The sequence below is a fragment of the Somniosus microcephalus genome, chromosome 10 (genome assembly GCF_052327205.1).
Source record: "Somniosus microcephalus isolate GS21.2 chromosome 10, FLI_Smic_1.0, whole genome shotgun sequence".
In the NCBI taxonomy this organism is placed as follows: Eukaryota; Metazoa; Chordata; class Chondrichthyes; order Squaliformes; family Somniosidae; genus Somniosus; species Somniosus microcephalus.
In genome coordinates, this window is record NC_140996.1 from 233995675 (window position 1) to 234023463 (window position 27789).

Consider the following 27789-nt stretch of genomic DNA (forward strand, 5'->3'; position numbering starts at 1 on the left):
CCAGGCTTCGACAGAGCTGCAGTAGCTGTTTTCCGTTAGTATTTGTCTGTTTGTCGCAGTTATGCCTGTGTGGATGGGAAGGGAGATCAAAATGGTTATTCCCAAATATGTAATTATTCCCGTGATTGTTGGTGAAGTCCGCACTAAGGAAGGTGGTTGTTGGAGGTCAATCATCACAGCCCCAGGACATCGCTGCAGGAGTTCCTCAGGGCAGTGTCCTAGGCCCAACCATCTTCAGCTGCTTCATCAATGACCTTCCCTCCAACATAAGGTCAGAAATGGGGATGTTCGCTGATGATTGCACAGTGTTCAGCGCCATTCACAACTCCTCAGATAATGAAGCAATCCATGCCCGCATGCAAAAAGACCTGGACGACGTTCAGGCTTGTGCTGATGAGCGGCAGGTAACGTTCGCACCACAGAAGTGCCAGGTAATGACTATCTCCAACAAGCGAGAGTCTAACCACCGCACCTTGACATTCAACGGCATTTCCTTTGCTGAATCCCCCACCATCAACATCCTGGGGGTCACCATTGACCAGAAACTTAACTGGACCAGCCACATAAATACTGTGGCAATAAGAGCAGGTCAGAGGCTGGGTATTCTGCGGCGAGTGTCTCACTTCCTGACTCCACAAAGCCTTTCCGAGTGTGATGGAATACTCTCCACTTGCCCGGATGAGTGCAGCTCCAACAACACTCAAGAAGCTCGACACCATCCAGGACAAAGCAGCCTGCTTAATTGGCACCCCATCCACCACCTTAAACATTCACTCCCTCCACCACCAGCGTACCGTGGCTACAGTGTGTACCATCTACAAGATGCACTGCAGCAACTCGCCAAGGCTTCTTCGGCAGCACCTCCCAAACCCGCGACCTCTACCACCTAGAAGGACAAGGGCAGCAGGCGCATGCGAACACCACCACCTCCAATTTCCCCTCCAAGTCACACACCATCCAGACTTAGAAGTATATCGCCGATCCTTCATCGTCGCAGGGTCAAAATCCTGGAACTCCCTCCCTAACAGCACTGTGGGAGTACCTTCACCACACGGACTGCAGCGGTTTAAGAAGGCGGCTCACCACCACCTTCTCAAGGGGCAATTAGGGATGGGCAATAAATGCTGGCCTTGCCAGCGATGCCCACATCTCAAACGAATTTTAAAACAAGCTTCATGGAGTTAAATTTTCATAAATTGATAAAACAGTTCACTGAAAATCAAACCTGCAAATCCTTCAAATACTCAACCTGTCAGAACTGCCCAGTGGGCAATCAGTGGAAACGGGAGGTGACAAAGTGCTTGTATTTTAGTGAAGTCCAATATTAGCAGGTACACCGTCTCTCCTGCAAATGCCAGGCAACAGGCATGTGAGACCGTGAACTTCTAGCTCAGGAACATGATGTCTCATATGTATATACGTAAACTTGAGGTCATCCAAAGCTCTGGTGCCCGTATCCTAACTCGCACCAAGTTCCGTTCACCCAGCTCCCATGTGCTCGCTGACCTACATTGGAGCTCGGTCTGGCAAAGCCTCGATTTTAAAATTCTCATCCTATTTTCAAATCCCTCCATGGCCACGCCCCTCCCTATCTCTCTAACCTCTTCCAGCCCTACAACCCTCCGAGATCTCTGCGCTCCTTCAATTCTGGCCTCTTGAGCATCCCTGATTTTAATCGCTCCACCATTGGTGGCTGTGCCTTCAGCTGCCTGGGCCCCTAAGCTCTGGAATTCCCTCCCTAAACCTTTCTGCCCCCTCCTCCTTGAAGGCACTCCTTAAAACCCACCTCTTTGACCAAGCTTTTGGTCACCTGTCCTAATACCTCCTCATGCGGCTCGGTGTCAAATTTTGTTTTATAATGCTCCTGTGAAGTGCCTCGGGATGTTTTACTATGTTAAATGCACCATGTGAATACTCGTTGTTTGTTATTGTTGTAGACCAAGCCATCCATCCCAGCATTTCTCTTGCTTTCTCTTCCTTGCAGTGAGAGAAAACAAGACACTGGCAGTGGGGTTATCCCAGCATGCATAGTAGCAGCAAGAAAAGCCTCCTATTTAGTGCATAAAACAAGTTTAAATCTGCGCTCAATTTAGAGTAATTGAAAAGGGGAAGGCCATGCCAGTTCGACTTCTCGATTTACTAACGTGCAGTCAGATTCACGCAAAGGGAGAATGTTCAAAGTAAACTCATCGCAACAGAATTGAACTGCAATAAAAAAAACACCCAAAGCAAGTGTTTTGCTACTGGCAAACATCACTGAAATGAAACGGCGCCGATTAACCCTTTTGAGTACGGAATGTCTTTTGGAACTTCTCTTCTTAGGCAGTCCCTGGGAACCGAGGCTGACTTGCTTCCACATTAAAAATGAATTCTCAGGTGACTGATGAGTCCAATGCGGGACCTACAGTCTCTCAGGTGGGGCAGACGGTGGTTGAAGGGGCGGGTGGGTGGGGTGCTTGGGTTGACGTGCGCTCCTTGCGCTGCCTGTGCTTGGCTTCTGCTTGCTCCCGGCGAAGATACTCGAGGTGTTCGGCGCCTTCCCGGATGCTTCTCCTCCACTTTGTGCGGTCTTGGGCCAGGGATTCCCAGGTGTCGGTGGGGATGTTGCACTTTTTCAAGGAGGCTTTGAGGGTGCCCTTGAAGCGTTTCCTCTGCCCACCTGGGGCTCTCTTGCCGTGCCGGAGCTCCAAGTAGAGCGCTTGTTTTGGGAGTCTCGTATCGGGCATGCGGACAATGTGACCCGTCCATCGGAGCTGATTGAGCGTGGTCAGAGCTTTGATGCTGGGGATGTTGGCCTGAGCGAGAACACTGACGTTGGTGCGCCTATCCTGCCAATGGATTTGCAGGATCTTGCGGAGGCAGCGTTGGTGGTACCTCTCCAGTGCTTTGAGATGCCTGCTGTACATGGTCCATGTCTCTGAGGCATACAGCAGGGCGGGTATCACTGCTGCTCTGTAGACCATGAGCTTAGTGCCGGGTTTGAGGTCCTGGTCTTCAAACACTCTCTTCCTCAGGCGACCGAAAGCTGCACTGGCACACTGAAGGCGGTGTTGGACTTCGTCGTTGACGACGTCTGCCCTTGTTGACAATAGGCTCCCAAGGTATGGAAAGTGGTCCACGTCGTCCAAGGCCTTGTTGTGGATTTTGATAATCGGGGGGCAGCACTGTGTGGCGGGGGCAGGTTGGTAGAGGACCTTTGTCTTACGGATGTTTAGTGTAAGGCCCATGCTCTCGTATGCTTCGGTGAAGGTGTTTGCGATGGTTTGGAGTTCGACCTCCGAGTGAGCGCAGACGCAAGCATCGTCTGCATACTGTAATTCGACGACAGAGGATGGGCCGACTTTGGATCTGGACTGGAGGCGATGGAGGTTGAACAGTTTCCCGTTTGTTCTGTAAATTAGCTCCACTCCAGTGGGGAGCTTACTGAGGGCACGTTTGTTAACTGCCAAAAATGATAATATAACTTTAATAGCTGCTATCTGCTATGAATACTGGGATAGCCCTGCCTCCATAGTCTGCTAATTTCTTGCTGTCAGACAAGTGGGCTGTGAAGAAAAGCTGAAGAAAGTCAGGGAATGTACAGGATGGCGAATTACGTTAATGAAACTTGACCCATATTACACGCAGCTTGCCAGTTTCTGTCACGTTTCTATTTTGGCAGATACAGGTACCTCTGATATAGCTGATATAGATTGAGACTAAAAATTCCAGACCTGCGATCTGTCCATCGAAGGTTTCGCATGCCAAGCTGGATGGTGTAAATCCGTGGTTAGCACTACCAGAGGATGCATTGCGTCATGTAACAGGAGGATGTCTCTGTACAGACTGATCTACACCGAAAAACTGGCAGGTGTCTCTGCCACTTCTATCTTCTACCCACTGTTGGAACCATTACAATGATGATTCCTTCTGAGCTTTCCCATCTAAAGCTTAGCAGCTTTCCTGGTTCTGAATTTGAAGGATTTATGTATGTAATGCTTTTAATTTTGGTACAGGTAGACTATCCTTTATCCGAACTTCCGAAAACCTCTAAAAACCGAAAGTTTTTTTGTTCAGCGTAAGTCGTGCGCACGACATGACCAGAGTGGCGCACGACTTAAGCTGAGCAGGGCAGAGGGTCACAGAGTTCCCTCCTGGGTAGGAGATTGCAGGCCGAGCCAGGCAGTGTGAAGGAGGTACCGGGAGAGTGAACCCAACAATACAGCGGCCCGTCCGATATTCTTTTCTCCGACCCCCCCCCCCCCCCCCAACCGTGACTGCGACCCCCACCCCACCCAGCCTGAACCGCGGCCCGTCCGATATTCTTTTCTCCGACCCCCCCCCAACCGTGACCCCGACCCCCCTGCGACCCCCCCCCCCCGACGACCCCCCAGCCCCCCCCCCCCCCCCCCAGCCTGAACCGCGGCCCGTCCGATATTCTTTTTCTCCCCCCACCCGACCTCTGACCTGATTTGCGGGCCAGCTTAGTAGGAGTCAGCCGATATCCGGCTTTCCAGAGAAGCAGGAAGGGGAATGAGACACGGAACAGTCGCAAGAGGTAGCCTGAACTTTTACAATTTATATTAAATACAAATTTCCCAGTCTTATAATAATACCTTCTGAAATCCGAAAAATTCCGAAAACCGAAACTCAGCTGGTCCCAAGGCTTTTGGATAAGGGATAGTGCACCTGTACTAACTTCTAGATAACCATTCCATAGATAAGTATGTGTTTTATCAAAAGCTCATCAGATTAAAGAGATTAGTGGAACTAACTTGTAATAAAATCAGATAATACTGTTACAAAAGCAAAATACTGTGCATGCTGTCAATCTGAAATAGAAAATGCTGGAAAGCAAGTCAGGCAGCATCTGTGGAGAGAGAAACAGAGTTAACGTTTCAGGTCGATGACCCTTCGTCAGAACTGGAAATTGTTAGAGATGTAAGAACATAAGAAATAAGAGCAGGAGTCGGCCATTCGGCCCCTCGAGCCTGCTCCGCCATTCAATAAGATCATGGCTGATCATTGACCTCCACTCCACTTTCGCACCAGATCTCCATATCCCTCGATTCCCCTAGAGTCCAAAAATCTATCGATCTCAGCCTTGAATATACTCAAAGACTCGGCATCCACAGCCCTCTGGGGTAGAGAATTCCAATGATTCACCACCCTCTGAGTGAAGAAATTCCTCCTCATCTCGGTCTTAAATGGCCAACCCCTTATCCTGAGACTATGCCCCCTAGTTCTGGACTCTCCAGCCAGGGGGAAACAACCTCTCAGCATCTACCCTGTCAATCCCCCTCAGAATCTTATGTTTCAATGAGATCACCTCTCATTCTTCTAAACTCCAGAGAGTATAGGCCCATTCTACACAATCTCTCCTCATAAGACAGCCGCCTCATCCCAGGAATTAATCTAGTGAACCTTCATTGCACTGCCTCCAAGCCAAGTATATCCTTCCTTAGATAAGGAGACCAAACATAGAAGATAGGAGCAGGAGTAGGCCATTCGGCCCCTCGAGCCTGCTCCGCCATTCAATGAGATCATAGCTGATCATCCAAATTCAGTACCCGGTCCTTGCTTTCTCCCCATATCCCTTGATCCCTATAACTCCTTCTTGAATATATTTAATGAATTGGCCTCAACTGCCTTCTGTGATAGAGAATTCCACAGGTTCACCACTCTCTGGGTGAAGAACTTCCTCCTCATCTCTGTCCTAATTGGCTTACCCCTTGTCCTTAGACTGTGACCCCTGGTTCTGGACTCCCCCGCCATCCGGAACATCCTTCCTGTATCTAGTCTGTCGAGTCTTGTTAGAATTTTATAAGTTTCAATGAGATCCCCCCTCATTCTTCTAAACACTAGCGAATATAAGCCTAATCGACCCAATCTCTCCTCATACGTCATTCCTGTCATACCAGGTATCAGTCTGGTGAATCTTCACTGCACTCCCTCCATGGCAAGAACATCCTTCCTCAGATAAGGCGACCAAAACTGCACACAATACTCAAGGTGTGGTCTCACCAAGGCCCTGTACAACTGCAGCAAGACATCCTTGCTCCTGTACTCGAATCCTCTTGCTATGAAGGCCAACATATCATTTGCCTTCTTTAACCGCCTGCTGCACCTACATGCTTACCTTCAGCGACTGGTGCACAAGGACACCCAGGTGTAAAGATAACCCAGTAACTACAGGCCAGTCAGGTTGACCTCAGTAGTGGGGAAGCTTTTAGAAACAGTAATCAGGGACAAAATTAAGTCACTTGGACAAGTGTGGATTAATTAAGGAAAGCCAGCATGGGTTTGTTAAAGGCAAATTGTGTTTAACTAACTTAATTGAGTTCTTTGAGGTAACAGAGAGGGTGGATGAGGGTAATGCAGTTGACGTGGTGTACATGGATTTCCAAAAGGTGTTCGACAAAGTGCCACATAATAGGCTTTCCAGCAAAGTTGAAGCCCATGGAATAAAAGGAACAGTGGGAACATGGATTTGGAATTGGCTAAGTGACAGGAAACAGAGAGTAGTGGTGAACGGTTATTTCTCGGACTGGAGGAAGGTATACAGTGGAGTTCCCCAGGGATCGCTACTAGGACCACTGCTTTTCTTGATATATATTAATGACTTGGATGTGGGTGTACAGGGCACAATTTCAAAATTTGCAGATGACACAAAACTTGGAAGTATAGTGAACAGTGAGGAGGATAGTGATAGACTTCAGGAAGACATAGACAGGCTGGCGAAATGGGCGGACACGTGGCAGATGAAATTTAACGCAGAAAAGTGTGAAGTGATACATTTTGGTAGAAAGAATGAGGAGAGGAAATATAAACTAAATGGTACAATCCTAAAGGAGGTGCATGAACAGAGAGACCTGGGGGTATGTGTGCACAAATTGTTGAAGGTGGCAGGGCAGGTTGAGAAAGCAATTAAAAAGGCTTACGGGATCCTGGGCTTCATAAATAGAGGTACAGGAAACTTTGGTTTAACCGGAGGTTGTATGTCCGGAAACCTCGCTCTACCGGCAGAATTCACCCCCCGAAAACAGCGCCTCAGTAACCGGCAATGTTGCCGGGTCAGAGTCTCCAACGGTTGCCGAGTTCGTCAGTGGGGGTAGTTCTACAAACTGCCACTACTCGGCCTCTTGGCGCCAGCGGAACTCGGATCACCTCAGAAACCCTGCATCAGGAGTCTCACCCTCCCACGCTGCCGGTAGCCTCTTCTGATCCGCCATTTTTTGGGGTTCCAGTACAGTACTGTGTGTCTCCCACGCTGTTGCAACTCATTGGACTGCATTATGGAAATCCCAAACGTTGATCCAACCAAAAGGAAGAGTGGTGTTAACTTTAAAACAGAAAATTGATATGCAAATGACTAGAAATGGGAGCGAAGCGTATGCACATTATGAAAGAATTCAAAATCGGTTCGTCAACAATGTACGACATCAAAGCGCAGAAGGATAAGCTGCTCAAGTTTTATGCAAGCTCTGAGACATCTAAGAGTGTAGAGAAACGGCGCATGCTTCGTAAGCCTAAGCTTGAAAAGCTGGATACCGTGCTTTGAGTGGTTTGCTCTGAAGCGTTCAGAGGGTGTTCCGATTTCCGGACCCATGCTAATCGAAAAATCGAAGGATTTTTACGCAAAGATGGAGCTCACTGACAAGTGTGCTTTCTCTGATGGATGGCTATCGTGCTTCAAGGCACGGCATGGGATACGACGACTCGATGTTTGCGGCGAGAAGAAATCAGCTGATCACGACGCCGCAGAAGAATACTGCGATTATTTCAATCGGATTGTGCAGCAACATGATTTGTCGCCAGCAGAGCTATACAATGCTGATGAAACTGGCTTATTTTGGAGGTTTTTGCCAGAATCAACACTTGCTGGGGCTAGGGAGGCTAATGCTTCAGGTTACAAGAAAAATAAAGATCGTGTAACCGTGCTAACATGTGCGAACGCTGCTGGATCACACCGGGTTAAACTTCTCGTCATTGGGAAGTATAAAAATCCCCGTGCATTTAAAAATGTGAGGCACTTACTTGTTGAGTACAAAGCTCAAGCAAATGCTTGGATGGATAAGGAAATCATTTCAAATTGGTTCCATCATACTTTTGCTCCATCTGTGAGGGAACATTTCCATAGAATAAGGAAACCTGAAGATAGCAAATGCATTTTATTGCTGGATAATTGTAGAGCCTATCCGCATGAATCCGTGTTGGTTTCTGGAGCTATTTTCACCATTTATTTGCCACCAAATGTAACTTCTCTTATACAACCCATGGACCAGGGCGTTATCCAAAATCTCAAGTGTCATTACAAGAAAGACTTCCTACGTAGACTGATAAGCCAAGATGACAATACAGGTATTCAGGCATTTCAGAAGGAATACAATCTTAAAGATGCCATCTTTAATGTTGCATGTTCCTGGAAATTGGTGAAAGGTCACACTTTGAGACAAGCCTGGTGCAAATTGTGGCCTTCTGTAATGTTTGCTGAAGGTTCTTCAGAGGAGGAATTTCGTGGGTTCAATCTTCGTCCGCGGAAGACTGCAGTAATGGAAATGGCTGACATGGTGAAAGATGTAGGCCCAGCAAACCCTCTACATCACCTCAGTGAACGTGATATTGAGCAGTGGGTTGATGCAGATAGAGAAGTTGCTGTTGTGCATTTGCTAAGTGATGATGAAATAATGGAGACTGTTTTGAATCCAAAGAAAGAAAAGGAAAGTGTGATTGGAAAATGAAGACGATGAGATTTCTGAAGTGAACAAGATTTCTTGGGCTAAAGCTGCAGCAGATCTTGCTTCATTCATGAAATTTGCTGAAAGCCGTTCTTGCTATTCTGCCCAAGAAGTTATGCAGCTCCATATTCTGCAGTCTACCTTTCTACAAAGAAGGCAAGAGTCCACTAAGCAAGCAGACATCTGGGACATGTTTAAGAAAGCTTCCAAAAGAGTTGGAGCAGTGGAAGTGCCTGAACAATCTGTTGAAGTGCATGATCCTGATGAACCAGTTGGCTTGGAATAAGTGTACAGTCAACCACCGTACAGTACTTTATACTGTACTGTACAGTCGTTTAAGTTTATAAGTTTTGTTTTACTGTTAACAAAGAGTTATGGATTACCATCAACTGGCAGTACTGTACTTAATCAAGCATCTTTCACCATCCATTTAACACAACATTCTGTAGGTGAGTACCCAATTACTGTATATTGCACATTTCTTGATTAAAAAATTTTTCTTAGTTAAAAACAGCCTGGGTAGATAATCCGCTCACCACTCCGGAACTTTTGATAGATCGGTATCACGCCGGTCCCGTCGGTGCCGGATATCAGAACTTTTCCTGTATAGAGTACAAAACTTTAGTAAGGATGTGAAAGCCTTAGAGATGGTGCAGAAAAGATTTATGAGAATGATTCCAGGAATGGGGTACTTCAGTTATGTTAATAGACTGGAGAAGCTGGGGTTGTTCTCCTTGGAGCAGAGAAGATTGAGAGGAGATTTGATAGAGGTGTTCAAAATCATGAGGGGTCTGGACAGAGTAGATAGAGAGAAACTGTTCCCATTGGCGGAAGGGTCGAGGACCAGAGGACACAGATTTAAGGTGATTGGCAAAAGAACCAAAGGCGACATAAAAACTTTTTTTAATGCAGCGAGTAGTTAGGATCTGGATGAAAAAGTGGTGGAGGCAGATTCAATCACTGCTTTCAAAAGGGAGTTGGATAAGTATCTGAAGGAAAGAAATAGGGAAAAACCGCCCATGCACGGTATTTTGAATGGGCCACACCCAAAAGTAAAATTAAAGAGAACCTTGGTCCAAACTCCCTTTTTTTCCCTAGCAAATTCTTGATCTCATAAGTTTCTTGCCCCCTCTCTGTTCCTGTGGGGAAGTGCCTCACCTCCATTATTGTTGTATCATAGGACTGCCAGGCTGGTTGAAGGCAAACTAGATGAACCTTGGTGTTTTTCTGTCTAGCAATTCCTGTGTTCCATTCAGTGTTGCCTGACTGGAATGACTCACCTTGTGGGGGATTACAGGCCCCATCTCATCGTGTCACTCACTACTGAAATGTTTTGGACCAATTGTAAGAGTAGCCCTCTGGCAAGATGATATCTGGGACTCTGTCAAAGTTTCACAGAGTAACTCTGATGTACAGTGTTGTCTTTGGGCTTATTCAGTGCCTCAGTACCCAATGCCATTACAGTTTTGTGTGATCCGGTTCTCACGTAATTCATCCCCTTAAATTAGAATCATCGAACCTTACAGCACAGAAGGAGGCCATTCATCCCATCGTGCCTGTGCCAGCTCTTTGAAAGGGAGTCCCACTCCCCCTGCTCTTTCCCTATAGCTCTGCAAATATTGCCTTTTCAGTATTTATCCGCTTCCCTTTTGAAAGTTACGACTGAATCTGCTTCCACCGCCCTTTGAGGCAGTGCATTGCAGATCACAACAACTTACTGCGTAGAAAAATTCTGCTCATCTCCCTTCTGGCTCATTTGTCAGTCACCTTAAGTCTGTGTCCTCTGGTTACTGACCCTGCTGCCAACAGAAACCGTTTTCCCTTTATCAAAACACCTCATAATTTTGAACACATCTATTAAATCTCCTCTTAACCTTCTTTGCTCTGAGGAGAACAACCCTAGCTTCTCTAGTCTCTCCATATGGGTCGATAACCAGAGGCCACAGATTGAAGGTAATTGGCAAAAGAACCAGAGGCAACATGAGGGAAAAACTCTTTTACACAGCGAGTGGTTAGGATTTGGAATGTGCTGCCTGATGGGGCGGTGGACACAGATTCAGTAGGAGCCTTCAAAAGGGAATTGGATAAATACTTGAAGGAAAAAAAATTGCAGGGATCTGGGGAAAGAGCGAGGGAGTGGGGCTAATTGGAGAGCTCTTTTAAAGAGCTGGCACAGACAGGATGGGCTGAATGGCCTCCTGTCCTGTATCATTCTATGAATGCAGCTCTTGTTAATCCTCACCATGCTAAATAAACAGGAACATGATCACTTTCCAAGGTAGCGCCAAGAGCAATGATTTTTAAAGTTGCAGGCGACATTCAGTACTGAGTAAAGGACAAAAAGCCAGCCCTTGCCACTCTAGCTTGCTGTACTCTCCATTCCAATTTGACCAACTTAAAAGGTGTCTTGGATATTTGAATTGTTTATTTGGCTGCTAACTGTGATACCTGTTGTGTTTCAGGAAACCTTGCCAGGGTTTAAGTGGATTGGAAACCAAATCGATGAGCTTCTGCAGAGTGGGAAAGAGGTGCTCTTTGCATTTGAAGAATCTATTGGTAAGCGACGCTCTGCGTTTTGTCTCTCTGCTTTGGTGAGGGCCTGTGTTTGAGGGGAGAGGACAGTCATTGTTACTCTGGACTTGCTGCCGTTAAGTACTGCATCACTACAAGTGAGTTGCAAGGCTGGGATTCAGTTCAGCAGCTCTGAAGAGATAATTAATCACGTACAAAACAAAACATCAGCTGAGCTCCAAGATTAAATCCCTGCCGTGAAACCGCTGCTGAACGTTATAAATGTATGTGGATATATGTGCTCTATTTAAAAACTTGTTATGTAACTCAACCCCAATGGCTCGCGTATAGGCCAGACCGGGTAAGGATGGCAGGTTTCCTTCCCTAAAGGACATTAGTGAATCAGTTGGGTTTTTTAACGACAATGCCAGTTTAATGGTCACTTTTACTGAGACCAGCTTTTTATTTACAGATATTAAAAATTGAATTCAAATTCAAATTCTCAAACATGGGATTTGAACTCGCGTTCTCTGGATCATTAGTCCAGTAACATAACCACTAATGTTCCCTTTTAAGCTGTGTGCTGCGTAGCGCTCCAGACAACCCGCGCAGTCAGCGTGCCGGCTTTTCAATGTAAAAACCACACATGCGCGGTATTTTGAATGGGCCGCGCAGGGTCATAAAACATTACAGGGAACATTGGTAACCACTATACTACCATACCCATAAATGTCAAATAAACCAATATGAAGCGATGATGTCCCTTTAAGAGGTTTTAATGTCCGTGATGTTGGACAGAGAATGACCCTGTTCCAAGCAATATGTAAGCTTGGCTCGCATGAACGACTCTTCATTCCTTTTTTACCTCCCTGCTCATCACTTAATTCGGATTTGATGAAGCTTTGTCGTACAAGTTGTCAAAGTTCAGTATTGAAGGTAAGCCTTAATGCATCGTGCTGTGCCGCCACCTGTAGCATTAGCTAGAGTCTTCTCTCTCCGCTTGCTGAGTATTTTCAGCCTTGTTCATCTGCGTTTCAGATTTCCACCATTCACACTTTTGAGTAGTGTATTTTTTCTCTCATTCCCCTAGGGTTCTTGTGCGGCACGCTGTTGCTTGATAAGGACGGGGTGAGCGCAGCTGTAGTAATAGCAGAAATGGCAGCATACCTGGAAACCAGAAGCCTCACCATAGCCGAACAGTTGAAGAGCATTTACAGAACGTGAGTAGTAACTATTTGGTATTGAAGGAGTGCGAGAACACAGCTTGTAGTGTAGCGTTACCTGTCATTACATGCTCGTGTCTCTGATTTTGAGCTGCTTTGTCTGTTGCCTTAACAATACATTGCTTTTGGAAGCACTGACCTTTCCCTTCTGGGCTAGCCCAGACTGATGGGATGAATGTTCCTCTGACTGCTGGCTAGAAGGAGCATATCTGGGCTCTGGAGTTTAGAAGAATGAGAGAATAAGATTCTGAGGGGGATTGACAGAGTAGATGCTGGGAGGCCGTTTCCCCTGGCTGGAGATTCTAGAACTAGGGGGCATCATCTCCGGATAAGTGGTCGGCCATTTAGATGAGAAATTTCTTCACTCAGAGGGCTGTGAATCTTTGGAATTCCCTGCCCCAGAGAACTGTGGATGCTGAATCATTGAGTATCTTCAAGGCTGAGATCGATAGATTTTTGGACTCTAGGGGAATCGAGGGATATGGGGATCAGGCGGGAAAGTGGAGTTGAGGTCGATGATCAGCCATGATCTTACTGAATGGCGGAGCAGGCTCGAGGGGCTGTATGGCCGACTCCTGCTCCTAAATCTTATGTTCTTATGTTCACTATGTGTTTAGATATGGCTATCACATCTCAAAGACTTCCTACTTTAAATGCTGCGACCCTCCTACAATTAAGAGAATATTTGATCGACTTCGAAACTACGGAACAGAGAATCAGTACCCACATCTGTGTGGCTCATTTGAAATATTGCACATAAGAGATGTAACCACGGGCTATGACAGCAGCCAGCCAAATAAGAAGTCGGTAAGCTTAAACATTTATTTATACTTCACCTGTGAGCCGTCTGTAAGCAGGACTTTAATCAAACTATAAACTGTACAAGTCACCATAACAGGTAACCCCGAAGGCCCTGAGTCTTGTTGAGGTTCAGTTCCATGGGCACTGGCAGCTCTATGGTACCTTGTCTCGTGGAGTGCATCACAGTCGAGTCCAATCTTGTTATTGCCCATTGTTTTTTCCTCTTTTCCCCCCCCCCCCCGCCCCTTCTCCTACCCCCCCGCCCCTTCCCCTACCCCCCCTGTAGTGTATGTGCCTTTTAAGAGCCCCCTGTGTACTGTAATGCCGGTAATGGCCACTCGGGCTATATAAGCCTGTATTGTGTTGTATCAGTTAGTTCCCCTCCAGACTTTGTTCAGTAAACACCTGTGAAACCAACTCCTGTCTTCAGTGTCTCTATTAACACACGGATACAACAGTGGCGACGAATTGGAAACGGACTTACCTGCAATTCGGCAGCACCTCAAGGACATCGATTCCTCTGGCGTCCAAAGTCGAAGAAAATCAAGAAAAAGAAAAAGCTGTGGTTTCACCAGCTAGCCAAGCTGGTGGCAGGCACTGCAATAATCCTTCCTGGGCGTCGGGCTGGGGCTCCAGCGGCTGGCTCTGCAGCTAGGCCAAGCAGCGAAGGCGGAGGCAAGCAGTAACAGACGGGGAGGGAGCACTCGGGAGACGACCGGCGCTGCAAGCAGGTCGGCGTTCAGACCTAGCAGAGAGAGTCCGGCGGGAACGAGTCTCCACCTGTAAATAAATAAATAAAAAGAAGGGAAACCCGCGGGAAACAGCGTTGTCATCGGCAGCAGCGGCGGGGAAGCGCGGGAAGCGCCATTTTTTTTCTAGAATGCCTAAGTCTGGCAATATTGATGCTTTTGATAACGAGATAGAGGATTGGACCACATATGTGGAAAGAGTGGAGGTATATTGCACTGCAAATGGAATAGAAAATGGAAAAAAAAGCGTCAGTACTTCTAAATCTAATGGGCGCAAAGACATACGGGCTGTTACGAAACTTAATCACTTCAGCCAAACCAAAGGACAAGAATTTTAAAGAAATTGTTGATACCCTACAGGAGCACTTAAACCCAACACCGCTACTGATAGCGGAACGATTCAAATTCTTCAAGAGGAATCAGCACAAGAATGAAAGTAACGCTGATTACCTCACTGAATTAAGAAAGCTATCAAAGCGCCAATTCGGGGCAGGACTAGCAGATTATCTTCGAGACAAATTCGTCTGTGGTCTCCTAAGTGAAGGAACACAGAAAAGGCTGCTTTCTGAAAAAGATTTAACACTGGACAAGGCTTTCAGTATGGCTGTATCATACGAAGCAGCCGCAAGAGGAGCTGCAGAGATACAACAAAAGAGACAGGACTTCGGCACCCATGAAATGACACAGGGTTTCGAGAGATGTTATCGCTGCGGCAGATCCACCCATGACCAGAGGGACTGCTGGTTCAAGGACAAAGCATGCAGGCAATGCGGAAAGATTAGACACATTGCACGGGTATGCCGATCTGAACAAAAAAAATCCACGGACAGGGGGGAAAAAGAAAATCAATAAAGAAAAGTACAGAAAGGTACAAATGATGACGGACAGTAGCTCCGAAGACCAGAAGAGCGATAGCGACTCCGAAAACAAGAGACTAAGCTGTCTCAAATTACATAATGTAATTGCCAAAGAAGATTACCAGACCATTTGGGTTACCCTCACGATAGCAGGGTCCCCAGTTAAAATGGAGCTAGATACAGGATCAGCTCTGACCGTCATAAATCGACGGGATTACGAGCGGCTATTTCCGCATATACCTTTAAAAGACACATCCATTATCTTGAAAACATATACGGGGCAGAAAGTATACCCCAAAGGAAAAATAAGGATGCCTGTTGTATACAACGGCAAGGAAATACAGAAGTTGTATTTATACGTTCTACAAGATGGTGGTCCACCGCTGTTGGGACGTGAATGGATCAGGAAAATACGTTTAGACTGGCACTCCAGTCAGGCACTGACGGTGACCAGTAAGGAAAAAAACGATGATGACGTCATACCTGAACGATTAAAAGACATCTTGGCCAACGCCAAAGAAGTGTTTCAAGAGAAACTAGGAACCTTGAAAGGCATCACCGCCTCAATAAAAGTAGAAGATGCAGCAATTCCCAAGTTTTTTAAGGCAAGACCGGTGCCATACGCAGTTCGTCCAGCAGTCGAGGCAGAGCTGGAGAATCTGGAAAAAGCAGGCGTATTATCCAAAATAGATTGGAGCGAGTGGGCAACACCCATCGTCCCAGTCATGAAGAAAGCGTTGAATAATGATAAATCTGAAGAACAGAGAAAAATTCGCATCTGTGGAGACTTCAAGGTGACTGTAAACCCGGTCCTTCACACGGTACAGTATCCTCTTCTGAGGATAGAAGATATTTTCGCCTCACTATCCGGAGGGAAACGTTTCACCAAAATTGACTTGGCACAGGCATATCTACAGATGGAGGTTGAAGAGGCCTCTAAAAAGTATCTCACGATAAATACACACACAGGTCTGTACCAGTACAATCGACTGGTTTTCGGAGTAGCATCCGCTCCAGCTATCTGGCAAAGAGCTATGGAGCAAGTCCTCCAAGGGATTCTGGGGACTCAATGCTACCTAGACGACATCCTTGTAACAGGAGAAAACGACAACGAGCACCTTGCCAATTTGAAGCAGGTGCTCACTAGGCTGAGAGAACGGGGCCTACGAGCAAATCGCCCCAAGTGCGAATTTTTCCAGAATCAAATATCATATTGTGGCCACACAATTAATAAGGAAGGGTTGCATAAGTCACCTGAAAAAATTGAAGCGGTCATAAAAGCCCCAGCACCTGAAAATGTTTCACAATTAAGGTCGTTCCTGGGATTAATAAATTACTATCATAAATTTTTACCGAACTTATCAACTCTCCTGCACCCTCTTAATGAACTGCTACAAACAGGAGTAATTTGGAAATGGAGCGAAGACTGTAAACGTGCCTTCCATAAATGCAAAGACTTAATCACGTCCAAAGAAGTTTTGGCTCATTACAACCCATCACTGCCAATCAGACTGGCGTGCGATGCATCCCCTTACGGCGTAGGAGCAGTATTATCGCATAAATTCACTGATGGCTCGGAACGGCCGATAGCTTTTGCGTCATGCTCATTGAACTCAGCTGAGCGTAACTATGCCCAAATCGACAGGGAAGCACTCAGCCTGGTATGGGGAGTGAAGAAATTCAACCATTACCTACACGGACAAAAATTTACCTTGTTGACTGACTATCAACCCCTCATCTCCATATTCAACCCTAAAAAGGGTGTTCCCATTATGACAGCGCAAAGGCTACAGAGGTGGTCCCTTTTTCTAGGGGCACACCAATATAACATAGAATACAAAGGATCAAAACAGCATGGGAATGCTGATGGTTTATCGCGCCTACTGTTGCCAACGGTAGAAGAAGCACCTACCGTAGGCCCAGTGGAGATTTTCCACTCTACCATAGTCGAATGTCTACCAGTAACAAATTCTGCCATTGAAAGGGAAACTAGAAATGACCCGACTCTCTCTCGAGTCTACGATTTAACAGTGAAGGGATGGCCAACACATGGCGAACCACTGTTGCCAGCATTCTCGCAAAGAAGAGAACCGCTGTCAGTGTGCCGAGGAACCTTGATGTGTGGATCCAGAGTGGTGATTCCACCCAAACTCCAGGATAAAGTTCTAAAGGAGCTTCACGAGGGGCATCTGGGTGGAGTGAAAATGAAGAACCTAGCCAGGGCGTTTGTATGGTGGCCAGGTATCGATGGAGACATCGAAGAAATGACCAAGAGCTGCCTAGGATGCCAGAAGGTCCAAAACGCTCCACCACAAGCCCCTCTACATCCATGGGAGTGGCCCTCATCTCCCTGGCAAAGGGTACACATCGACTTTGCTGGTCCATTTATGGACTCAATGTTCTTAATCGCGGTTGATGCACACTCCAAGTGGCCGGAGGTAATAAAGATGTCCTCCACCACCACGGAAAAAACCATCACAGTATTAAGGACCATATTTGCCAGGAATGGGCTGCCTGAACAGATCTGTTCTGATAATGGACCGCAATTTATGTCCGAAGAATTCAGGAAGTTCTTAAAAAAACAATGGGGTTAAGCACTACACGTCCGCCCCATACCATTCTGCCACCAATGGATTGGCTGAAAGGTTTGTCCAGACCTTCAAGAAGGCCATAAAGGCCATGGGTAATGAAGACATAAAACTTCAACACAAGGTGGATAACTTCTTGTTTGCATACAGGAATGCAACACATATGGTTACAAACCAAACTCCCGCCATGATGTTCTTCAATAGAAGCCTAAGATGCCGGCTGGATTTGATCAAGCCAAACATCAGAAGGGACGTGGAGAACCGGCAATTTCAAGGCATGAATGAAAGGCCAACTAGAACCTTCCAGATAGGTCAACAACTTTTGGCCCGGGACTACCGTACCGAGAAATGGCAGCCTGGAACTATCTGCACACGACCAGGACCGCTGATGTATACCGTGGACATTGGAGAAAGCATAATAAGGCGCCATACTGACCAAATCGTTGAGTCATCCGAAAAGGGACAACCTACACCACAACTCTATACGCCTAATGATGAAGTAGAGATACCCATATCTACCTCCGATCCGGTGATACTGGAACCCGATGAACCCGACACTGGCATTCAAGCCGAATCAGCCTTGCCAAAAGAACCTACTACACCACCAGAAACTACTACACCACCGAGGCGTTATCCGGACCGAGTCAGGAAGCCTCCAGAGAGACTGACTTATAATTAATTAACTGCAGCAATGTGTAGATTATTGTTCTTGTAACATGTAATTAATGATTACTTAAAATGTTATGTACTGGTTGGCTAAAAGGGGAGGAATTGTAGTGTATATGCCTTTAAGAGCCCCCTGTGTACTATAATGCTGGTAATGGCCACTCGGGCTATATAAGCCTGTATATTGTGTTGTATCAGTTAGTTCCCCTCCAGACTTTGTTCAGTAAACACCTGTGAAACCAACTCCTGTCTTCAGTGTCTCTATTAACACACGGATACAACACCCCCCTTCTCCTTCCCCCCCCCCCCACCCCCCTCTCCTACCCCCCTTCTCCTACCCCCCTTCTCCTACCCCCCCCCTTCTCCTACCCCCCCTTCTCCTACCCCCCCTTTTCTCCCCCCCTCTCACCTCCCTTCCCCCCCCTGCCCCTTTCCCCCCCCTTCTCTAGTGACCTTCTCTACCCAAGACCTGTTTCCACAGAGCTACATTTCAGCTTTTGGCTCCCAGTAGCACTCCTGTAACTTTCCGCATTGCTTAACATCCGTCCTAGTCCTCTGTGTCAATTGGAAAAAGGAAAAGAAAGACTTGCATTTCTATAGTGCCTTTCACGACCAAAGCCCTTTACAGCCAATGAAGTCGTTTTTGAAGTGTAGTCACTGTTGTAATGTAGGAAACGTGGCAGCCAATTTGCGCACAGCAAGCTCCCACAAACAGCAATGTGGTAATGATGTTGATTGAGGGATAAATATTGGCCAGGATACCGGGGAGAACTCCCCTGCCCCTCTTCGAAGTAGTGCCATGGGATCTTTTACGTCCACCTGAGAGAGCAGACGGGGCTCGGTTTAACATCTCATCCAAAAGACGGCGCCTCCGACAGTGCAGCGCTCCCTCAGTACTGCACTGGAGTGTCGGCCTGGATTTTTGTGCTCCAGGCTCTGGAGTGCGATTTGAACCCACAGCCTTAGAGGTGAGGGTGCGGCCCACTGAGCCACGCTGACCACAGGCTCCCATAACTTTCCGCGCTGCCTAGTCCTCTGTCAATTAGCAGCATCTGAGACTGTAACATTCAGTAACGAGTGGACACTGGAGAAAGGTGCTGTGGAAACTTGCTGCCACTTATTGTGACTGAGGGGTCAGGTGGAGCTTGTGCTCTTGACTCGGAAGGTTGTAATGCAAGGGGACAAAAGTAGGTGTGAAGCTACACATGTTGCCCCCAGCTCCCCTAAAACTATGTAAAGAATATCAAGAGCCAATAGCACAGATATTCCCCCCCCAACAGCTAAAAGTGTAGAATGGGTAATTATTGCATTAGAATTCTTTGTAAATGAAGAAATCAGCTGCTGGGAACGGGAGCAGCCCAGAATGAACTCCAGGAAACACCAGCTTTCTACTCCTGGTTTCCACCTGATGCAGCTTGCTTTTCACCACAAAGGAATCGCAACCATCATTAGTGATGGAAAGGATGAATGCATCCCATAATAATGTGACCATTTTTTTGTTTAATTTGTTCCTCTCCACTCAAAGGCACTGAGTTACTGGGGCGCAGTTGCAGGGGGCAGGGTTAGAGGCTCGGCTTTACTTGGGTACGGACTGAAGGGCGGAGGGTGGGCTGACTCTGGGGTCTGATTCCTGGAATATGGTTAAGTGATGTCTCTTGCTGGGTTAGGTTAGGGGGCTGGCTTTTACTGGATTACAGCTCCGGCGTGCTCATAATCTTCTGGTACCTCGCCCAGTTGCCATTTTGTTATGAGTGCCAACAGATTTTCCATGGTGGAAAACATCACAGCTAACACGCACATGCTCACTCTCACCCCCCCCCCCCCCCAAAACTCGGTCTCGGTCTCACGCGCACCCCCCGCCACACTTGGTCTCAGTCTCATGCACACACCCCACTCGATCTCGGTCTCATGCACACCCCCCCCCCCCTACACTCGGTCTTGGTCTCACGCGTACCCCCCCCCCCCCCCCCCCCCCACTCGGCCTCGGTCTCACGCACACCCCCCCCACTCGGCCTCGGTCTCACGCACACACCCCCACTCGGTCTCGGTCTCACGCACACACCCCCACTTGGTCTCAGACACAGACACACGGGCTCTCTCTCTCTCTCGCGCTCTCTCTCTCTCAACACACACACACACACACACCCCACAACACACACACACACACACACACACACACACACACACACACACAGACACAGACACCCCTACCTGCAGGTCTGCACGAAGCGGAATTCAGCACCTTCAGGTGAAGAGAGGGAGAAACTGGGCTGGGAGGAGACTAGGTACCGCTGGAATGAGATTTGTATTTCACGCTGTTTCCTGCCTAGAGTATATCCGTGTACTGAATCAATTCTACTGAATAGAGCAGTTTTCATCTATATAGCGGCACTGTGCATTGGCTCCGGGAGCTGCATTCTGTTGTTCTAACGTGCCAAACCAAAGGGTATTCTTTTCCCATGACAGGTGCTGCCTATGAGCAGAAGCAGCCAGATGATCACTTTCACCTTCCTCAATGGGTGTGTAGCCACTCTCCGCGTCAGTGGCACGGAGCCAAAGATCAAATACTACGCCGAGTTCTGCGCGCCCGCAGGCCAGAGGTTAGTGACACGGGGGGGAATTATAAGGTGGGAGTGGGTGCAGGTGGGGGAGGTTAAATGGCCAAAAATTTGAGGTTTTACCCGAGTCGGGACACGGGCCGGGCAGCCCCAGGAGGCGGGTTGGCATTTTAAATAACGTTAATGAGGCTGGACAGGTTTCCAGGGCCTCGAGAAACCCGGCAGCTGCAGCGAGGCACGGACAGCCTTGGGGCGCACTCCTTGTGGGCCAGGAAGAGCATGAGTGGTTCCTCCCGGACCTCCAAACTGCCCCACCATCAGACCGCCGCCCTCTGGGGTCGGGGATTGGTAATTTTGCCTGACCCCTCCGCTCACTCCTTTAGTGAGCGTTTTAAATTGATGACCCCCCCCTACTAGGGGAAATAGTCTTTCTCTATTCATCGTATCAAAACACTTAATTTTTTTAAAAGTCTGCTCTTACTAATTACTCTTCCAGTGGAAATTACCCCAGTACCTCAAGTCTCTCCTCGTAGCTACAATTTTCTATCCCTGGTATAATTGTGAATTTACACGGTACACTGTCTGACTTTATTGTCCTTTCTATAATGCGGTGCTCAAATCTGCCTACAATACTGTAATTGTGGCCAAAGTGTTGCCTTGAGCACATTTATCATTTACTCTTGTACCCCATGCCCCTGTTTGTAAAATCTCAAAACACTGTTGGCCTTTTTCTGGTTTTATCTACCCACTCTCTCACTTACAAGGAATTATGTGTTTGAACCTCTGCAGGACTCTTTCTCCACAACTTCAGCACACTTCTTTTGAGCGTATTCTCCCGGTGCCTTGTTTATTTTCCTCTCCAAATGTATTGCTTCACAATTCTAGGTGCTCGCTCAGGGCGTGACCCTGGCTGCAGCTTGTGTACTCGGGTTTTAAAGTTTGCTTTTTATTTCCAGTGACACTGCCTACCTGGCAGAAGAGCTCAACAAACTGATTGATGCACTGGTCAAGAACTTTCTCCAACCGGAGAAGAATGGTCTGATTACTCGCGTTTAAAATGACTCCGCAGTAGCGAGTTTGTGTGTGTGTATCTGGTGTTGGAGCGAGAGAGAGAAGGAAATACCACCAGACCTGTTTGCACTAAAGAGCTGGAAGGGAAGATGTTGAAGGTGATGCACTCCTGATGGGCTGCATGGCTGACGACTGCACTTCAACGACTTACAAGCCCTGTGATGTTCCTGGAAAGCAGCCAGCTTTGATGGAGAAGCTATTCTGTCATTCGCCGTCTCCGGTTTCCGTTGCTTGGTGTTGTATGTTAGTTCACTGGGTGCAGCTGCCGTTTGTTGAATAGAAAATTCATCACAAAGTGAATCCAGTCCCACTAAATGACCTGAGAGCAGGTTAATGCTGTCAATGTTCTGCATTGTGGAGACTCTGTGAGCAAGTGCCAGGCACAGCCCCAGTATTGCGGCATTGTTTGAGAGGGCTCTAAATGCGCAGACTAACGGGGTACCATTATAAGTAATGAAAGTCACTCAGTGATGTGTGAAGCTGTGTATTCCATACACAGGATAAAAACAATTGGAGATCCGAATCCTCCATTGACCCTCCTCCCTTCCTGCTTAGTATTTCTTTGATCCTTTTGAGAATTTGCACAGACATTTTATCCTGTGAACTAGAAGCTATGGGCGTATTTGTGTTAGAAACATTTACTGTCCTTCTGCGTGCCATTTTTAGTAAGACTGTTCTTTTTTTTTGTTGTGTCTTGCCATGCCACACACGATTCCCAACGGCAAAAGTGAACGGTGAATAGCCACAAGCATCGCTGTGAAATAGCACAGTAACCCTCCCTCCCTCCCTCTGTGGCCTCTGCCTAGTTGCTCCCCACAGCTGTGTCCCAGGGGCAGAGCATTGCTGCCTCTTCACCTTGCCTGCCATAAGTTCCATTGTTTTGAAAACAAATTTCACAGCGAGGCGACTGCCGTTGATGAGGTTGTAGGGTTGCCAGCTCTTCGCCCAGTCGGAAATCAGATTGGGAATGTCAATATAAAAAAGACCGTCTCTCATTTGTACACGCAATTGGCACTCGCGCATGCACGACTGACTGCCTCGCATGTGGACATGGCCATTTGTACAGTCCAGTGTTGGGTAACCAAACTTTTCCCAGCCAGTCTTCAAATATCAGTTACTGAGTGGTTACCCTGACACCAGACGGATGGTTGTCATGTGCAAGTATGTGGCAATGTGAACAGCAATGTTGAGAGAGTGAGCCATTGTTCCTGGGCAGCTGGGGGTGTGTGTGTGTGTGTTGGTATGAGTGTGCCTGTGTGTGTGCCTGTGTGTGTGTGCCTGTGTGTATACCACATCTGCAGTATTTTTGCAAACGAGAGCAGCTGCTGCTGAGGTTGTTTGAGTGGAGTGCAGGGTGAGATTCTAGTCCCCTGCCGTGTTCATACCTGTGTCCACTTGCGCATGTTAGGCAGAAGCTCTTTACCAAAGGCTTAAGAGAACACATTTAGAATATTTATTTTATTTTAATTCTTCGCATATGTGTGCAATTGGATGAACTAAAAGTCTTATTTGCATTTGAATGTTTTTATTTTACTATCTGCAGAGCTGAGATTTGATTCTGACGTTAATTTTGTAAACTATAGTCGCCTTTATTTAAAAAGTGAATTACATAGCTCCGCTCTGGGCAAAGGCAGCAGGTAACTGAGGCGCACAGCCCAGAAGGTCCGAGCTTGGTTCCTAGTCTGCGCTGAGTGAGCTGCTCCCAGGCAGTTTGGCTATCGGGACGCTACAATTGATCTTCCTCCCTGAGTTAGGGAGGGGAAGGTTATCCTGCTTCTGATTGCTGTCCAGCGACTCCTAATGGAAATTGTGTGTGTGTGTCATAGAATCATAGAAATTCACGGCACAGAAGGAGGCCATTTGGCCCACCGTGTTTGTGCTCGCCGAGAAAGAGCCTAACCCCACTTTCCAGCTCTTGGTCCGTAGCCCTGTAGGTTACGGCACTTCAAGCGCATATCCAAGTACTTTTTAAATGTGATGAGGGTTTCTGCCTCTACCACCCTTTCAGGCAGTGAGTTCCAGACCCCCACCACCCTCTGGGTGACAACGTTTCTCCTCAAATCCCCTCTAAACCTTCTACCAATTACTTTAAATCTCTGCCCCCTGGTTATTGACCTCACTGCTAGGGGAAATAGGTCCACTCTATCTCGGTCCCTCATAATTTTACATACCTCAATTAAATCTCCCCTCAGCCTCCTCTGTTCCAAAGAAAAAAAAAACAGCCTATCCAATCTTTCCTCATAGCTAAAATTCTCCAGTCCTGCCAACATCCTGGGGTTTGTGCAGACATCAGGTGAGTACAGGATCAGGCTCCGCTGTGATGCACCCCAGGGTCACTATCCCACTGATGTTGGCTGCCTCGGCTCACATAAAGAATGCCTCATGGGCGAGGTACCAGCGTAGTGCCAGTGGAACTGTCCTCAGCAAGAGCCAGCATCTTAGAGGAGGGGAGGAAATTGGGGAAGAGCTGGTACAGGCATGATGTGCCGAATAGCCGCCTCCTGCGCAGTATGATTCTATGAAATGGGGGAGGAGGAAGATACCCGGAGTCTTCCCAGGACCATGGACTCAAACTGTGCCCAGCCTGGAAGCACACACTTGCAATCAGCTGTAAATAGTTAAGTACTTTGAATGTTTTTTTTCTTTAATTCTAACTAGACACTTCATTCCCTACAAAAATGTGGGGAATTTGATTTGGCTCCTTGCTAAACCGACAATCTCTTTCAGCACACTGTCACCCGAAGAAGATATGAGCAAGTGACCGTTTCCAAGATGCTGCTGTGAAGTTGTGCATGAGAACAAAGGCTGCCACTATATTGTGTAGTGCTTAGTACATGATTTAAATGAGCATACTTTAAAAGTATTTTATTTCAGGACTTTTAAGGGAGAGAGAAACAGATAGTGTTGAAGTACAGGGAAGGTCTTGCACTTTGTGAAATGCTGGTTAACGCTCCTATTCTCTAGTGTGAAGGGTGTTCCACGTTCCTGGCCCCTCTATTGACCACACCTGCTGGACATTACTTCACTAGAGCTGGGAGTGTGCTGGGAAACAACTGGTTACTGGCTTGTATATACTGTACAAATATTAGAGAAGATAATGGCTTCCAGTCATTGTCTGAAATGTGCAGTTCCTGTTTACCTTGTACCCTTGTAGTTGAGATTGTTTTCTGCACCAGTGTTTGGAGAGTGAACGATTTCAAAGACTCTTCCACGATACCTACATTTGAGCCTGCCCAATGAATGCAGATCTGTGGTAAGACCTCCGTTTGGCCCCAGTTAGCCAGTCTCCTTTCAGACCACAAAAGACTAGAGGATGCTGGTTCAGGGGAGCGGATATGCTGGGGAACTTTTACTTTTCAAATCTGCAAACACCTCTTGGCTGCCGTTAGAAATCTAAACGGTCCGGCTTTGATAACGGAGGCCTTTTATTTTGTGGGCCTTCTGAGCTGCGGCTAGATTTGCTGGTTCATGCTTCTGTCTGATGGAGAAAGGGATGGAGGCCCAGCTTTATGTCGCTCTCTCCTCAAACCAGCAGGGCAAGATAAAAGTGACCTGATACTAACCACTGGCTCAGGTTCAGACTTGCAGTTGGAGAAGGGAGAGAAAGGAGGTATGAGGAAGCCCAGCACCGAACCCGACGAGGGAGTCCTTGATGCTGCATTTCCCAGGACCCTCCTTGCTCGCTACTTTAATGAGCAGAAAATCCACCCAAAACCTCTGGCTGTGTTTAAATGAATGTGTGGATCCAACTAAGGGTACATCAGTTCTGTCTTGCTGCTGCTGGTGCGGGTGAACTCGAAGCGAATTTAAAATGCTTCAACTGTACGAGCACAATTCTATTTGCAAAAAGCTGGAATCCTTGCGTTGCTTTTGTATTTGTGACTGACTGTAATGGTGATATTAACTCACTGCCTGCGGAATCCTGCACACAATGTTATGTTTTTCAGTTGGAAAGCTAACCGTTGGGTTATGTGATTTGCCCCCTCCACCCCCTGCCCCCTGATTATTTTTCCAATGTATTAATATTTTAAGAAGGGCTGCTCAGGAACTTGGGGTTACTGGTAAATTTGCCTGGGTTGAATGAAGCCCACAGCTCTTCAGTAAGTGTCGCAGTTTGTACTGTCTAGAAGCGTTTAATGATGCTGCTAGAGCCTGAACTCCTCCGCACTTTTCCTTTTATATTCCTGCACACTCGCCCCACATAAGAACATATGAAATAGGAGCTGGAGTAGGTCGTTTGGCCCCTCGAGCCTGCTCCGCCAATCAGTAAGATCATGGCTGATCTTCTACCTCAACTCCACTTTCCTGCACTATCTCCGTATCCCTTGATTCCCTTAATATCCAAAAATCTATCGATCTCTGTCTTGAATATACTCAACGACTGAGCCTCCACAGCCCTCTGGGGTAGAGAATTCCAAAGATTCACCGCCCTCTGAGTGAAGAAATTTGTTCTCATCTCAGTCCTAAATGGCCGACCCCTTATTCAGAGACTGAGACCCCTGGTTCTAGACTCCCCAGCCAGGGGAAACCTCCTCCCTGCATCTACCCTGTCAAGTCCTGTAAGAATTTTGTATGTTTCAATAAGGTCACCTCTCATTCTTCTAAACTCTAGAGAATATAGGCCTAGTCTACTCAATCTCTCCTCATAGGACAATCCCCCCATCCCAGGAACCAGTCTGGTGAACCTTCGTTGCACTCTCTCTATGGCAAGTATATCCTTCCTTAGGTAAGGAGACCAAAACTGTACACAATACTCCAGGTGTGGTCTCACCGGGGCCCTATATAATTGCAGTAAGATGTCTTTACTCTTATACTCAAATCCTCTTGTAATAAAGGCCAACATACCATTTGCTTTCCTAATTGCTTGCTGTACCTTCAGCGATTCGTGTACAAGGGTACCCAGGTCCCTCTGAACACCAACATTTCCCAATCTCCATTTAAAAAATACTCTGCTTTTCTATTTTTTCCTACCAAAGTGGATAACTTCACATTTCTCCACATTATATTCCATTTGCCATGTTCTTGCCCACTCACTTAGCCTGTCTATATCCCCTTGAAGCCTCTTTGCATCCTCCTCACAACTTACATTCCCACCCAGCTTTGTATCATCAGCAAACTTGGATATATTACATTTGGCCCCCTCATCCAAATCATTGATATAGATTGTGAATAGCTGAGGCCCAAGCACTGATCCTTGCGGTACCCCACTAGTTACAGTCTGCCAACCTGAAAATGACCTGTTTATTCTTACTCTCTGTTTTCTGTCCGTTAACTAATCCTCAATCCATGCTAGTATATTACCCCCAATCCCATGAGCACTAATTTTGTTTAATAACCTCTTGTGTGGCACCTTATCGAATACCTTCTGAAAATCCAAATACACCACATCCACTGGTTCCTCCTTATAAGAACATAAGAAATAGGAGCAGGAGTAGGCCAATCGGCCCCTCGAGCCTGCTCCACCATTCAATAAGATCATGGCTGATCTGATCCTAACCTCAAATATACTTTCACTCTCCATCCCACCCGAACCCATGTGATCTCCCGGGAGAGGTGAAAAAACAGATAAAAAACCCAATGGCCAATTTGGGAGAAAAAATCTGGGAAATTCCTCTCCGACCCCTCTAGGCGATCGAAACTCGTCCAGGAGATCATAGTAACATAGAGATAGGAACAGGAGTAGGCCATTCGGCCCTTCGAGCCTGCTCCGCCATTCAATGAGATCATGGCTGATCCTCGTCTGAGATCATAGCTGATCTTACCAGTTCAGTACCCCGTCCCCGCCTTTTCTCCGTAACCCTTAATCCCCTTAGCCTTCAGAAATATATCCAATTCTCTCTTGAAAATATTTATTGAATTAGCCTTCACAGCCCTCTGTGGCAGGGAATTCCACAGGCTCACCACTCTTTGAGTGAAGAAATTCTTCCTCATCTCTGTTTTAAATGATTTGCCCGCTATTTTTAGACTGTGGCCCCTGGTTCTGTGCTCCCTGGCCATTGGAAACATTCTCTCTGAATTCAGCCTGTCCAGGCCTGCCATAATTTTATA

General features: G+C 47.0%; 1 protein-coding gene across 1 annotated transcript in view; it reads left to right on the forward strand.

The window, feature by feature from the left end:
- The window catches only part of pgm2l1 (phosphoglucomutase 2-like 1), a 145514-nt gene extending 118913 nt beyond the window's left edge, over positions 1-26601 (forward strand). Inside the window, exons 10-14 of the mRNA XM_085999793.1 lie at positions 11180-11273; positions 12319-12448; positions 13069-13258; positions 20579-20712; positions 21627-26601. Coding sequence (XP_085855919.1) covers positions 11180-11273; positions 12319-12448; positions 13069-13258; positions 20579-20712; positions 21627-21726 — 648 coding nt within the window. The 3' untranslated portion in view covers positions 21727-26601. The remainder of the gene's footprint in view (positions 1-11179; positions 11274-12318; positions 12449-13068; positions 13259-20578; positions 20713-21626) is intronic.
- The last annotated feature ends 1188 nt before the right edge of the window (positions 26602-27789 follow it).